We start from the raw sequence: 16,001 nt of genomic DNA on the forward strand, positions 1-16,001 counted from the left end.
TTTCAAAAATGACATTATTTGATGCTTACCAATTTCCACCAATCCTGTATAAAGCATGACTCGGAGTATAAAAATTATACACAATACACAACACGAGTAATGTTCTTGGTGGAATCATTTCTGGTGTCAGAACTGCATCCTTAAAATATCAATGAATTCTTAATAAGAACGAAGAATCAGAAACCAGCTCTATCCATTTTCATTCAGCAGGCACAAATGAACAAAATCTTATTTTGAACAAGGAACGGAAATAAAAGTCATGGTTACCATGGTTACACATACTCTTTGTTGTGTTTCAGTGCCACATGATCTGATTCAAAGTAGTACACGTCAGGTTCTTCCTCCTCTTCTTCTCTAGTTTGCTGGCTGCTACTCTCCCTGCTAGTATATAAGTGCCCACTTCCCAGGCCCAAGTCCGTGGGTAAATCAGACATATTTCCATTGAAACATTCTCCAACAGAGTCCTGAGGCAGGTCTCTCTTGGATTGAGAATCTTCTTCAAATTCCATACAATGCTCAGTGCCAGCAGCAACTGTTCCTACAGCCTTTTCCATTTCATTAAGGCTGGGAATTTTGTCTTCAGGCTGTCCATTGTCCCTTAAAGGTGAATTTATCTTTTGAGGACTGCACTTAACAGCGGCAGCCCTTCTGGGTGAAGTTCTCAATGCATATCTATGTTCTTGAGGCTCAGCCAAGGGAACTAATCCAGAGTCCAGCACTGCAGATGAATCAGTCACCCCTGAGAACTGTTCAATGTCCTGAGCAGTATCGATACTGCAATTGGCATTTTCAAAACACTGTTCCTTCAACTGGCATGAACTATCTCCAACAACATCCACTTCTTCCTCAGACTCCCTGATTTGTGATGGATTTTCGATTGCTAGAACTGCGGTAGATTGTTGTGATTGACTAGTTTGTGATACAGAGGGGCAATCACTCACTATGCTGTAGCCTTCCCACTCTGAATCTGTACAAGGCACATCAGGCTCTGAAACAGTGACGATCTTACTGCCATTGAGCAGTACTGAGTGATCGCATGAATTACTATTTTCAATTTCAGTCAGTAAAACGGATGTACATGTATCAACATCAACACATTTTGGTTTATTGTTCAAATGAATAGATTCACACTCACTAAACTCTGGAACAGCAGCATCTTTTTCATTGATCCCATTGGAAGTCTGGTGAGCAGTTACCTCTACAGGCAACACAGAACTGTTCTGTCCGTTGTCCAAATCTTTCCCCTTTTTGACCTCCCTTTTGTCACAATCATCCAGTAAAAGAAATCGTCGAGCTCGCTTAAGCTGTGACGAGTCCCCGTCATTATTTACAGCCAAACTTTTTCTTTCTAGTGGCTGTTTTTCATTTTTCACAGGTGAAACATCTTCTGAACCATCAATGGTTTCTGATCGGGAACAGCGTTTTACACGTTTAAAAACTGGCGATACTGTATCACAAATGTCTAAAGCTTTTTTTTCATTATTATCCTTTTCAGAACACGATAATCCCCTTTTCCTAGGGCTCACCCACGATTCTCGAACACTCTGCTGTTTACATTCCGTGACCCTTCCTCCATTAGTACCCTTTTGTTGTTGTATACCGTCCTGCTTCTTTTTGGGTGATCGAGATCTTAGATGAGAAAGTGGAGAAGAATCTTCAGAGTGAACAATACTACGATTTCTCAAGGTTCGGCCACAGAAGTTTTCATCCAAACCATTCGACCCAACTGATGATCTTGTGACACGCTGAGATCGAAAAGCAGCCATAATATGGCAAATCCCTACAATATCATCATGATTCACTCATCAGCACCATGTGAAGAAAACCTTTAGAATACAAAAAAAAGAAAGTTAGCCTAAATGCAGAAATGTACATAAATCTAGATGCAATTACAATTTGCAGTGTCCGGTTGAAAATTAAATTCCCTATTTTCTCCTAGATTTATTTTACTAAATCTCCCAAGGGATCTCACATATCCCAACCACGGTAGTGAGTAGAGAATCTGCTTTCAGAACTCCAGCGATGCCGTGAACATTGATTTTGAACATTTGGAAATTCAGAATAAGTTTACAGTGGCTGAAGGCTCAGCTTCCAATGTTAGAGCAAAAATAATGGGTCACAGAGAGCAATCCATCAAAAGAAGGAAAGTGTGAGACTCAGGACCGAGCAGATTGTAAATGTATAGTTGAAAGGGCTTTGAAAACAAAAATAAACCTGCTGAGGAGCAGGAAACCCAGTAAGAATTTGTAATGGATACAGGTGAGACTACAGAAACCTGTCTAGGAGAGTACTGGGCTACAGAACTTGGGGCATGTTGAAGTTTGTGAAACTTGAAGTGAGAGAAAAAAAGATATAAGAACATAGAGAAAACAAACATCAAGTAATAAACAAGTGGATAAAACTTTCAAGGATTCTTGTGGTGAGACAGTAGTGCAAGTGGGCAATGTTTATGATGATAGATAATGATCCTAGTGACGGATCAAATGTGGGATTTGAAACTCAACCAGGATCAAAAATAATGTTGAAGTCAAGTACTCATTTAATTCAACCAACCAAGCAGGTCAACGTTATCAAGCCAAATGGATGTAGGCACCGATGAGAGATGAACAAGATGGCTGCTGTCTTCTTGATATTAAACTGTGGAATGTCAAGACAAGGTGTAACAGGCAATCAGACAGAATCCCAACGATCCCCAAAATCCAACAAGCTGGAATTTCTGGCTAAGTGTAATTACAATACCAGTACCAGCATTGTAATTGTTTGAATCCTGCAAGCAGAAGATAGCGAATAAGCTAATAAACTATCTTCTGCTCACGGATTCAAACAATCTGAGTCAAAGTTGATATCCCTGGCCACTGTGAAGGCCAACAAAGACAATGAGGCTGCTCAGCGCAACACTGGCGCAGAGTAGGAAGGAGTCGGGAGTCTACACTCATACCTGCGGTACGTTTTGGTCCATAGAATTTGTTTTTTTAAATGTTGTTGTTTCAGGCACAGTCTGGCAAAGTTCAAATTCTGGATACCCAGAGTTCTATAAATCAGGGCTTACTGTACAGTAAACCAAACACGAGGTTACAACTCAGCGAATTAAATAGGTGGTGCATAGATCATGACAGGATAAATTGCATTCCGTCTGTGGAAAAAGTGGCCTTGATAAGCTGAAAGACCTTTTTGTGTTGCACACTTTCTTATGTTATTATAATAATACAAAATGACATTTCAGTAATAAATAAATGTTGAGCCTGATGCTATGACATTCCAAAAAATGACATTGCAAAAAGAAAACTTTATTGCTATTTTTATTATTTATATTTGAAGCAATTCTGCAGTAACTTGGTACTTAGGATTCACACACTGCACATTTCAGAGTGGAATCAACAACAGCAACACAAAGTTATGAATGAACTTTCCAAACTAATAAATTTCAGGGTTACTTTCTGACTATGGGCTTTCCTCAGTGAATCTTGAAGGTCCATAAACCCTCTAATTCTGAAACAACAATAAATCATGGCAACCATCTTTGATCTGAAGTACAGTATATTATTTTCCTCTCCCATCTGAATAGCGGAAACTTAGGGTTCTAAGAGAATGGGAAAGGCTTCTATTTCAAGGACTTATTTTATTATAAAGCTCAAAGTGATAAGAGTTTACAGCATAGTTTACCAAAGCCAATTCAGTAATGCACAGCAAGTAATTAATTTGTTGAGATGAGAAATTAATTTTCTAATATGGATATTATAAGGATTCAACATCTTATTAACCCTGTAGTTTTAATGCAATGCAAACTACTACCCCTAACCCAAAGGAGTATAAACATTCAGGGTTATTATGAAAGTCTGGTTCACTAAATGAAGAATTTATCCCATGAGTAACAGCCAGTAATATGCTGTCAGTTATATTGCACCACAGGTAGCAAATATTCTAAATGTAAGATTTTTTCCTTATTGGGCATGGTTTGAATTAGAGGGTATAAAAGAAGGTATTTGCGAGATTACTTCTACTTGTGCTTGTGACAGAATTCAATTTGGCAACAGAAATCAATAACATCCATGTCAGAAAAACCCATAAATATAACAAACTGGCAACTGGAACACACTTCAAAATATTTATCTTGTGTAACATAGTATCCTGAATGAACAACTGACAAAGGCGTTATTAAAATAACAGCGTATTGCAGAAACTAGCACCATAAATATCATTGCCTTAGATACGTATAGAGCAATGTAGGAAGACAAATTTCTTGAAGCAAGTTAAATTATTAAATAGTCAACTAAACAAATTTATATTAACGCATATTCTAAGGTTTGAGCAAATTCAATATGAACAAAAAAAATCAATGATTATACTTTCTAATTCTTAGACATTGCAATATTCTCTGCAGGCCACAGTAATTGACAGCTTCTGAGAATTACAGCACCAAAATGAAAAAAGGGCACCAGATTACAATTTATATACAGAATACTGTTGCATCAAGTTGCTGCGGGATGCAGGTTTGACATTTCCCACACATCAATTTGCAGCACATCAAGTGAAAGTGCTAAATAGTTTTTCAGAAAGGTATGTGCTAATTAAAATCAGTAAATAGAAGAGAAATACTATACTAACCCAGTCCAGGAGGCCACACATTTAATTCATAGTTTGTATTGAATACGAAGATTACAGCAGAGTGGTAGTTGCAGTACACGACTGCAATTGGCCTCAGTAACCCTGTGCTAGGAAGGAGTGTGTGTGTGGGGGGGAAAATCAGACAAATCCTGACTGACAGTTTATCCAGTCACCCATGCTGGACGATGCACAGGTGCGATGCCTCCATGGTCGAATAGCCTGTCAACATTCACTGTCTAAACACACACTAGATTTCCCACTTTGGCAAAGTAAGTGCAGCTGTCTATGGCGGACACTCAAGTAAGAATGAGAAACATTTCTACAAGTCTTAAGTTACTTTTCTGTAACAATGTCATTTCATAAAAATAAGCAAGGCCATTACAGGAATGCCTTAATTTTTGTCGACCAGGTGATATTACAATATTAAATCCTTGTGGGGAGAACACAAGTGGCTATTTAGACCAGGACACATTTCAACACAGGATAAAGCTGTTAAATCGGAATTGAAAATGAAAATAAAGTTTGTATATTACAATCAAAATAGTTTGGTGTCTTCGTGGGGGAAATGCAGGTTTTCTATTACTGTCAGTAGTCAAATGATTCTGGCTCCAGTGGCCAGATCTGATGTGATGTATTTACACCATCCATCATGAAAGAGCGCTATCATTAAAATTTGGAATTCTATTTGAATAATACTGAATTATTTATTAACTGGCAATTATTAACAGAGCCTTTGAATACCATCATCATTCTATTAATTGAGCTCCTTCCTTGGCCTCAGTGGATTACACCATGTTTCCAAGTGTCCTCCAGGAGTAAAAAAGTGGCAGCCCATTTTTCACTATCATTTAATAATAATAATAATAATAATCCTTGCATTTGATATAGCGCTTTTCACGTCGGGAGGACGTCCCAAAGCGCTTCACAGAATATACTGTAAAGTGAGTTGACTGTATATTTGTGGGCGAACGCGGCAGCCAATTGCGCACAGCAATGTCCCACAAACAGTCATAGATTGAAAATGACCAATTTAATTATTGTTTTTGGTTTTTGGAGGATTATTATTAGGCGTGTGGAGTAAGGAAACTTGCCCAAGGTTTCGCCCTGCCTGGAATTGAACTCAGGTCTCTCGCTTGCAAAGCGAGTGCTCTAACCACTGAGCTACAGGACTCCAACATTTACATGATGACTTAAGGGATACGACAGGACATGTTGTTCACACATTTCTTGTACAAACTAATTGAATTCCCTCTCATAATAATCAGAATGGCGTTTCTGACGCTCTTAATTGGCAACTTTATTTACTTTATCTTGAGTGTTTTACCTCAGGAATTTCAAGAAGGTGCAGCTTGATGCAATTTGAATTACCCAAATAATTTTAACTAGGTATTCAGCCAATCATTAGCTGGAAAATGAAGTTCATACATGTTCAATGTATTTTAATTATGCAATTTTGTATCCTACAAACACTTCTGAGGAGAGATAGCAAAAGTATTCAGTGTTTTCCAGAATGGATTAAAAACTTTATGTAATTACTGTAAATCGTAAAATTCAGTTAGCCTAATTATCCACGAAAAACATTAAAGATACAAAAGCCTTTTAATAACCAGACATTCAGCTGCTGGGGGGAGGGGAAGTGATAATTAGTCTGTTTCAAACAAATTTATTTTGTAAATTTAAATCGTGCACATTAACAAGATTAAATCAACATTTGAGATGGCAAATTTTTTTAGTAATTTAAAGCAGTATTTAAGTTTTCAATCAGAATCATAATTTTACGTTCAAACACAAGAGATTTCTCACGGGTCCACGACATTCCATCTAAATACGGAATAACCTCAAACTCCAACACCTGCTTCCATCTTTAAAGTCACTGGATTAGAAATAATTCCAAATTATATAACAATGCAATCTCACTTTTTAAGAAGTCTGTCCTAATTTGTCATCTTTAGTGTAGATAAACTGTGAACTTTGGATTTTGGTTACTATCAATTTCAAATGAAAACACACAAAATATCAGTATTTACTGCAATAGTTAAAGCTGGAAACAACTATATTTATAAACATATAAATATAATACCCTGCATAGCATGCTATCAATAAGCCACTGGTGTATTTGTGCAGGAAGCTGGTAACTGCTCTTGGAAGAGTTTCCAGCAATTGACAAGAGACCAAGAGATGCCAGAAGGCTTTATGCAGGGAGCTGGCCAGGCAGTGCTGGAAACTGGAAGTGTACCACATTTTTGTTAGGTAACCTTTAATCTTAATCCATAATGAGGATGCTCTCCTGATCAGTTCTGATAACATGTTCAGCTGTGCAAATTGTCTGACAGTCAAATTGTCTATTCAAAGTCTCAGACAGGTGTTTAGTCTGAGAATTGGATGTGTGGTGGCCAGGAAGGGATTATCTGCAGAGGCATGTCATGATATATCAAAGATATTATAGAAAACAGACTGGCAAAAGGGTCCAGAATAGTAAATTGTGCACAAAGTTTTCTACTGTACACCAAGGACAGATTCTAATAAATAATTATTGTTGAATTTGATGCAGTCCCTGCCTTCCATTGAAATATCTCAAAGTGCTTCTGACTTTTTTTGTCTGGGTTCATGTTGGTAAATACAAGAGCCATCACGGTCTGTCTTATCTATAATAAAATAATACTTGAATTTGATGTAGCACCTCATCACGTCGTTGAGAGGTCTCAAGGAACTTCACAGAATATACTGTAAAGCAGACTGACTGTGTATTTTGTGGGTGAAACACTGCAGCCAATTGCGCGCAGATGCATCCCACAAACTGTCATGGATTCAGTTACCAAATTTATTTTAGACATAGTCTAAACTGACAATCCAATGCAACGTTCTATCTTCAAATTCCACTTCAAACTTGTGGTACATCACAGACAACTTGAAATTCAACTTTATACTACATGCTGAATAAGTAGTTTTAGTGCAAACAGTTTCATATAATAATGTGCAGAAGAGCAAAAAAAGCACTGAAATAATAGATGAGAAAAACTATCAGACCAAAAGTTGCACTAAGCAAAGCATTATGTAGAATTTAAAATATTTAATGATAAAATATTCTACTTACATTATCAAGCTTTCTGACTCACCTAGTGTATACACGTCACTTTCAATATTTCTTGATTTCTTGTTCAGACTGATTGTTTAATATTCCACTTTCATGCTAATAAGACATAGTAGGTTTTGCATCATATTTGACAGGAGAATCCCAATTTCCATTTAACAGGTGGAGAATGTATAATTCAGCAATTAAGTCATTCATGTCCCAATCGTATTTTTGTATGGATAGTCACAAAGACCAAATATGATCATATACAATGCTAATCCTTACATTTGATATTTCACCTTTCACATCTGGAGGATGTCTCAAAATGCTTCACTGGATTTACTGTAAATGGACTATGAATATTTTAAGATGAATTTGAATATTTGTACAATTCATAATCTTTTAAGTCATGTTGCTGCAGTCTTGCACTATAACACACAAATGGTCCAATATACACATAACAGATACAAGCCTTTTGTGAATAAATGATTATCACAAAGACAGATACATGTGCATAAATCACATCAGAATAGTCCCAAATGAATGAGAGCACTATATTATATTTAAGCCCTACATTGTGTATGCTTTTTTAAAAAAGTCTACATATTAAGTCCATCCAATCTCTGTCTCTTTCTCCCCATCCTCCCAGCTGGTCATAGGTTTTCTCGAAAGTGAACTGGAAAAATGATATTAATCAGGAATTTTAGTTCTGTTTCGTACATAGATCCTCTATTTAACTGTCCAAAATCAAGATTCACTAATCTAGCCCTCAAATGAATGATACATTTAATTACAGGTGAAAAAATTGGCTTCAATTTAGAAATAAATGACAGGTTTTCAGCATTAAGTTGTAACGATATAATTTAGCACAACTGAATTATGGTTCAAGACCAGACAGACTGAAAATAATCCAGTCCTCTTTTATAGTTGAACATGTTTTCCCTCAGGTTTTATCAACTAGTTTATTGTGGGCGATAACTGTTGGTAAAGATACAGTATATACAAGGACAACATCTCAATTTATGAGTAAGCCTTATCAAAAAAAATTACAAAGTAATGTTTATTTTCTATTCATCACTGAGTTAGGAGAATAAATATTTAAGGCATCTTAATTTTGCTCGTTTGCATTTAGCATTGTGTATATTTTTAGATGTAAAAACTGCATTGCTGTCTCAAAGTTTACAATAGTCCCTCACAACACCAACATTTGGAATATTACAACCTCCAGTACGACTTAGTTATGGTTCCTCCAAGAAAGAATTGTCATGCAATAGATCTACAATAAGCAAGAGTACCACTATAAAATTCTATTAAACCCTTTTCATCTTCCAGTTATCACTTGCAATTTTGTAACATGGCATCTTGTATGGCACTTCCAAATACGCAGCAGTCCAATATGAACTCTAGAAGTCTGGATCTCAAATTAACATGTATATTCTTTAACCACGACACGTTTAACTGCATACATGACACACATTTATAATGCTGTACCTAAGAAATAACGTTCAAACCCAATAGAGTCTGATAATTCTGTATGGCAGTAAGTTAAGTGCAATGGCAAACAATGCCCAACGGGATTGTAAACACTGTTTATAGATCATGCTTCCTTTTTCTTGTCTGAATGAATCTGGGCATTTGACATGATTTTAGGCTGAAATTAGCAGACCAAAGCAGAGTTTCTAATTGATGTGGGAGTCAAGCTATAAACGCCTCCTCCTTTCAAATAGGATACTGTATTTAATTTCCACCTAAATACAGCTAGATGACACCCTGATACAATGTCTCACCTGAAAGGAGATGCTTGTCTGTGAACTCATCATAATAATAATACAATTTACATTAATATAACACCTTACCCTTTGGGAGGACATCCCAAACCGCTTGACGATGCTGAATGAGCACCTGAGGTGGGGTGGGAGGGAAGTGGGTAAGATTACTACTGAAAGCGAGATCAAAGAGATACCGATTGAGATACGACTTGAACGAGGGGAGGGAACGCACTGGAGGGACTCCGGAATGGAGTTTTGGGGAGTGAGGGCAGAATACCTGAAAGCTCTCCCACCACTGGTGGGGCAGATCGGGCAAAGAACATGAAGCAGGACAGTGTTCACTGAGCAAAGGAAGTGGTCAGGTCAGCTCACTGCGCACAACTATGTCCTATTAAGTGAACAACTAGAACTTCTCTTTTTGAAAGATAATGTCATAGAATCTTTATTGCCCACCTGAACAAGAGACAATGTAATGTTTTATCTGGAAGACAACACAGCATTCCCCCAGCATAACAAGGATGGGTCAACTTAGACTGTGAGGCTCAAAGTCCCAAAATAAGGCTGGAATCCACAACTTTGAGGATCATAGGCAAGAGTCCTTTTAACTGAGCCAAGCTGATATTTTAAAACACAAACGATTGATGGTTTGCTTGGATTTGTACACTTTGAACATTTTCTGTTGGGTCACTTAATATTTTGCACTCTAAAGAGCTGTATTATAGTAGTCTCAAAGTACGTTCCAGTATCTACTCTTTGATTCAAAGAAGCATTTTAATTAGAACTGCATTACCAAGCAGCTGCAGTTTTTTTTGTGTATGTGTCTTTCCCCTCCCTTCTCTATGTAGATACACTGAATTCCTTTGTGCATGCTTCTGAGCACGTGAACAATAGGAATTTCAGATCTCCGGTTACACTCTGAATATAATCACATTTTTTAATATAAATTAATTTAGAAGTATACATCTGCAAATCTGTTTAAATATTTCTGGTGATTGAAACATTGGAATAAATATGAACTTACACATTAGGTAAAACTTTCTTCAGTACATTTGTGTTTTTTAAATATATATATATAACCTGTCTAATATAAGATGGCACTAGAATGGAGAATTTATTCACACAGGAATTGTACGAAACACAAAATATAGCCAATAAATCAACAAAGCTCATCAGAGTCATTTTAGTCAAATTCTAATTGGTATAGCCCAGGAATATGAACTTGTGCCCTCATGCTTGTTACTTTATTGGTAAACAATACCTATGGGAAGCAATGCTGCAAATATCATCTTTTATTTTAAAAGAACATCAAATAATTTTATATCACAATAAAAAACAGTGAGTGACATTTTGTAAATGGCAAATGTATGAATACATGACTGCAATTGATATATTACTCCCATTCTATTTGACAAGATTGTATACACAGAAAAATAGACTCTTATAAGGTTCAAAATCTGTGAAAACAGATTCAAACTGAATAATTCCCATGTCAACCTCAGAAGTTTCATCTATCTTAAATTCATTTCTTCACAATGAAATCACTGACAGAATATTTAGCTAATATTAACAAATAGTAACCAATTCATATTAACTAAAAATCTGAAACAGAAATTCCTATAATGGATGGAGTCATACCACCACATAACATAGTACTGTATATATCTGGTTCATTCATTCACATTCTATTTGAGACCAATGACAGTTTTGCAAAAAACATTGAAAGATATTATTGCTACTCAGCACATACTGATGGGACAAAATTAATCTTGAGTGATATTGAAATCACTCACCACAGTTTTACTGTCCAAGACTAAAAATGTCCTTGATCACTGATGTTTTAGAATTAAAGTACATTACTGTTCAGGTGATAATGCAAATGATCAGTTGGCACAATGCCAATACATTCAACAATACTTTAGTAAAAACAATCTTTCGTCTAGGTAGCTGTCTGATGCATTATTTTAACAAATGCCAAATATTGACAAGGCAAAAAAAATGCTGCTCATTTCCTTACACAAACTCGCCTTTGCTTGCTCATCAATCTCATCCTTGCCACACTGTATTATCGCTCTTACCACAAACTGTTTTAGATCCGTACTATCACCTATAAATTCATACGCATCCTTGCCCTCTCTACCATTGTGACTTTCCCAACCTCAATGTTCTGACAGCCCCACCACCCTCAGCTAACTCCAACCTACTGAGCCTCTCACATCCTTTATGCCCACAACTGGGTATCCAAGCCTTTAGCCACTATACTATTATCCACTGGGATCCCCTCTTTATCAGTCCAGTAAAAGCCTCCTGAAAACCTATCTTTTTGACCGTACCTTTGGTCACCTCCCTTCCACTCAGTATCCAGCACAATCTTTGCAAAGTGCTTTGAGATGGTACTCTACACTAAAGTCACTAAATAAATGCAAATTGTTGATGTACTCCTGCTTTGATTCAGCAAACCACAAGGCACCTTTGCATTTTATTTCTAAAATATATTTGAATTTTCATCTCACTACCACAATTAAAACTGTTCATTCCATTCATCTCCGTGGGCTGCTCTGCATTTTACGATACCACTAATAGGAAATGAACACATGGTGAAAGAAATGTTTCAACACGCTTGCCTGGACAAACGTTTCACACACTTGCCCTGGACAAATGTTTCACACGCTTGCCCTGGACAAATGTTTCACACGCTTGTCTTGGGCCTGTCCCAGAGCACCTTTACAATTACAACTGACCCAAAGTGACAAAAGAAACAGCAACTTGCCCAAAAAGATGCAGTACCGGGCCATAACCCCAGGTTGCAGAAACATGGAGGAGTTGATAGGCTTTTAAGCTTAAAGTTTTGCATTCCTGCTAAATCTGCGTGATTACACTAAACGTAAACCCACGTGTGTCGCATATTTATTGTGGAAACCAGTTAGACCACCTACATACATCAAATACAACATCAGAAGGTAACCAAGTAGTTCAAGCTCTGTCTTAAGGAAACAGAAATGTAGCAAAACTGTCAATTTTGGAAGGCAGAAAAAGACCCAACTAATAAAACAGTTGAATGGATCTGCAATTTGACATTTTTGTCCAGATTTAACATTCGGCAACTAAACACAAGTCCCAGGAAAGCTCAGCTTGAAGCACAAGTGTTTCCACACGAACAAGGAGCAAAGAGTGGGATACAAGTGGGGACGTGGCTACAGGCGCTTCGTTTCACTGAGCTTTCCGTGCGATTATTTTGGTGGCAATTTTTGTGATCTGGGGTTGGGGAGCAGTGTGCGATTTGTGGGGGGGGGGGGGGGGTGAAGGGAAGGAGTATGTGTGTGTGTGTGTGGGTGGAGGGGGGGAGTGTGTGGGGGGGGGAAGTGGAGTCACGAAAGGTGACTTCGAGTGCCAGTGAAGGGCTGAGAGTCGGCCTGAGTGAATCAGTGGCAGACTGCGAGCGAGCTCTTGCTGACAGCCATTTGTTTTGTTCTCTTCCTGGCAAAGCCCAGCGCCGCACGCAACAGGGAGGGAGGGAGGGAGGGGGAGAGAGAGAGAGAGAGAGGAGGAGGAGGCCGTCCAGACAGTCCTGGGCGATCCCCGCGCTCGCCCCGGCCATTAAAGCCCGGGACGCGGGGCGCTCTGCCCAGCGACTCGACGGGAGTCTTACCCCCACCCGTGGGGGAGAGGGAGGGAGGGAGGGAGGGAGAGAGAGAGAGAGGAGATGTGGGGGGGCAAAAAAAAATCACCCGGTGCAAGTGGAGAGAAGAGTGAACAGCCTTCCCCCCCCCACCCCCCCCCCCTCGGCTCAACCCGAGTGGGAGGCGGGGGGACCGGGAGGGACCAGTCCGCACCCATTGCCCCCCCTCTCTCTCTCTCTCTCTCTCTGCTCCCCACCCCACCCCCCGCGGGAGAACCAGCCTGGGGTGGGGGGGGGGGGGGGGGAGGGGAAGTGTGTGTGTGTGTGTGTGTGTGGGGAGAGAGGGGGGTCCTCCCTTTAAATCTTTGAAGAGCAACGTGGAACCGCGGCCTCCGGTGGAACCGCAGCCCCCGCGCGCTTCTCACGGACGCGACACCGAAACTTTTTTTTTACCCCCTCCTCTCTCTCTCTCTCTCTCTCTCTCTCCCCGGGGTATGAGAGGAGGCGCTGCCGCCCGTTTCCCCCCTCTCTCTCTCCCTCTCTCCCCCACCACCAACCACCCCGTTCTCCCTCCCTTCTTCTTTCTCTCTCACACACTCACACACACACTCACTCACTCACACACCCTCCCTCCCTCCTTCCCTACCTCACCTCTCGTTGCCTCACCCGGGCGCGGTGGTGTTTGAGAGCGAGAGAGAGGGAGAGAGAGAGGGAGAGAAAGAGGGAGAGAAGGAGAAAGAGAGAGAGGGAGAGGAGAGAGAGCGAGAGGGGGCCCCGAGCCCGGCACTTACCTCACTTCCGCACTGGTTGAACCAGCGCTCGGCCGCCATCTTGCCGCGGACCATGCTCCAGCCCTTCCCACAATCCCCCGCGCCGCCAATGCACAGAGAGCCCAGAGGACGGGGCTGAGAGCTGTGTGTGAGCAGCAGCACTGCACTGCACAGCACTGCACTACACTGGCCACACAGCCCAGCCCTGCCCAGCCCTGCCCAGGCAATGCTCTCAATCTGCTCAAACGGGACCCCCCCACCCCCCCCCCCCCACCCACCTTTGCATTTTGTTCCCCAGCGACCCGCACCCGCCCCGCCCCTCGCGCCGATGGCGTTTCCCCCCCCACCCCACCCCTCCCTCTCGAGCGGGTCGTTGGGGGTCCACGGGTCGGGCGCGTGTCCCGATAGGTCGTACACCCGGTACCCGCGCACGGCTCGAGGCGTCTCGAAAGCGGGCTCGCGGGGGCGCGCCGCAAAAAGTGAATCGGCCCGCGCGATTGGCGGGCGAGACGGGGCAGCCGGTCGCGGGCAGCAGCGTCCCACAAACAGGCGTGGAGTGACCAATTTCTTTTAGAGATGTACATATATATATGTGTGTGTCTACACGTATAGATATAAATTGTAATGTTCCATCCCTCTCATCGCTGTGTTAGACAAAGACAATGCAAATGTTTGCAAATAAAAAAAGGAGCAGCAATTTTCACCAGTGTTAGGCAATATGCAAATGTTGCTAGCCCTTTGTGTTACACCAACGTGCAACCGTTTTATAAAAAACAGCATTTTTTTGTGTTGGGCAACAACCTGCAGACTTTTCTGAAGCGCCAAACACTAGTATTTACAGATTTGTTCAAATGTTTACAAAACATCCATAAACATGTTTGCAAAACATTGATAAAAGATGAATTGATCACAGAGTTTAGACAGATGTTATTTTGTAAAGTATACTTTGACGGGTTGATTTCAACATACATTATTAAAGCGAGCCAGAAAATTTTGAACATCCCTAATGGAAGCTTACGAATAAAACTTATTACTTATATTGTTAAATTATTACTTTTTCAGACAAATGTTAAGGTGCAATACTGAGATATATAGACATAATCATACACAGGAAATCAGTTTGGCAAGTGGATTGCTGTGGATATGGAGTGTTGCTCTCAAGTTTGACAAGTTTTGGGCCAAGTAGCTGATGAAGATTGAGAGTGGTGTGCTGCAGGCTAGAGCTGGGCTAAAATGTATACCGCATTTCAAAATAATCTAGCAGTATTTCGGGTTTGGGTTTTCTTGTCAATACTCAGCTGGAAAACCCATGGGAGAAAAAAATAAAACCAGAAGTTGCATTCTTGTAAAAAAANGAAAATTGCAAATTTTCAAATGCAACAAGAAGCAAATATTAAAGTAGCAGACAACAGCATTGATTTTAATAAAGGCCAAGGGAAGAGATTTTTGAGATACACCAGGAAAATAAAACTTTACAAACCATTACACACGTAAATCAGTTAGAAACTAATCAGAACGGCATCAAAATAATAGTGTGGTGTTAAACGATTCAATACACTCCTGTTTAAGAGACTAAAGGCTCCCTGCAGGAAAGTACATATGTATGGATGTCAAGTGAGGGTAGGATCTAATTCAGCTTAATGTTTTTCCTCCCTCAACCATCTGTGAACCCACTCTCTGTGCTCCCATATGTAGAATGTCCACTTTTGTGAGATACTGGAGAGAATCACATCTCAAGTTCAGGCAGCACCTAAAGAGGGAATAAAATCTGGGGGTGGGGGGGGGGGCGGGAAGAGAGAGAAATAATTAATTCTGTGTTTGTTTCTTTTGGATATTGTTTTCCACCCACCAGTCCAGAATTGCATTGCTCAATCCCAATCAGGATGAGGCAAGATTCAGCCATCAAAAGCTTGAAATAAATATACAAAATAAACATTGCAGGGAAGCCACATTCACACTGAAAACACAAATTTGTGTTTGTGTTAAGTACCCTAAATTAAAGTACTTGTGTGGCACAATGGCAGTTTACAGCACAAACAGAATCTCAAAAGGCAGCACTAAGAAAATTTCAACAACTTTCATGTGAAAAATATTCAATATCCCAGGCAGCACAGGGAACACAATCATTGCAAATAAACAGATATGAGTTGATGTGGTGCCATACGTGC

At 40.0% G+C, this 16,001-nt stretch overlaps 1 protein-coding gene across 3 annotated transcripts in view; it reads right to left on the reverse strand.

The window, feature by feature from the left end:
• The window catches only part of zzz3 (zinc finger, ZZ-type containing 3), a 34,305-nt gene extending 20,388 nt beyond the window's left edge, over positions 1-13,917 (reverse strand). For 2 of the 3 annotated variants that reach the window (XM_007887261.2, XM_007887259.2), the window contains exons 1-2: positions 13,855-13,917; positions 283-1,826 (exon numbers count right to left, since the gene is read on the reverse strand). In XM_007887261.2, the coding sequence (XP_007885452.1) occupies positions 283-1,766 (1,484 nt within the window). In that variant the 5' untranslated portion in view covers positions 1,767-1,826; positions 13,855-13,917. Of the gene's footprint in view, positions 1-282; positions 1,827-13,714; positions 13,767-13,854 lie in introns of those variants that run through there. The other variant, XM_007887260.2, reaches the window with a different exon arrangement.
• Positions 13,918-16,001: the final 2,084 nt, after the last annotated feature.

The sequence above is a fragment of the Callorhinchus milii genome, unplaced genomic scaffold (assembly GCF_018977255.1).
Source record: "Callorhinchus milii isolate IMCB2004 unplaced genomic scaffold, IMCB_Cmil_1.0 Scaffold5, whole genome shotgun sequence".
Classification (NCBI taxonomy): Eukaryota; Metazoa; Chordata; class Chondrichthyes; order Chimaeriformes; family Callorhinchidae; genus Callorhinchus; species Callorhinchus milii.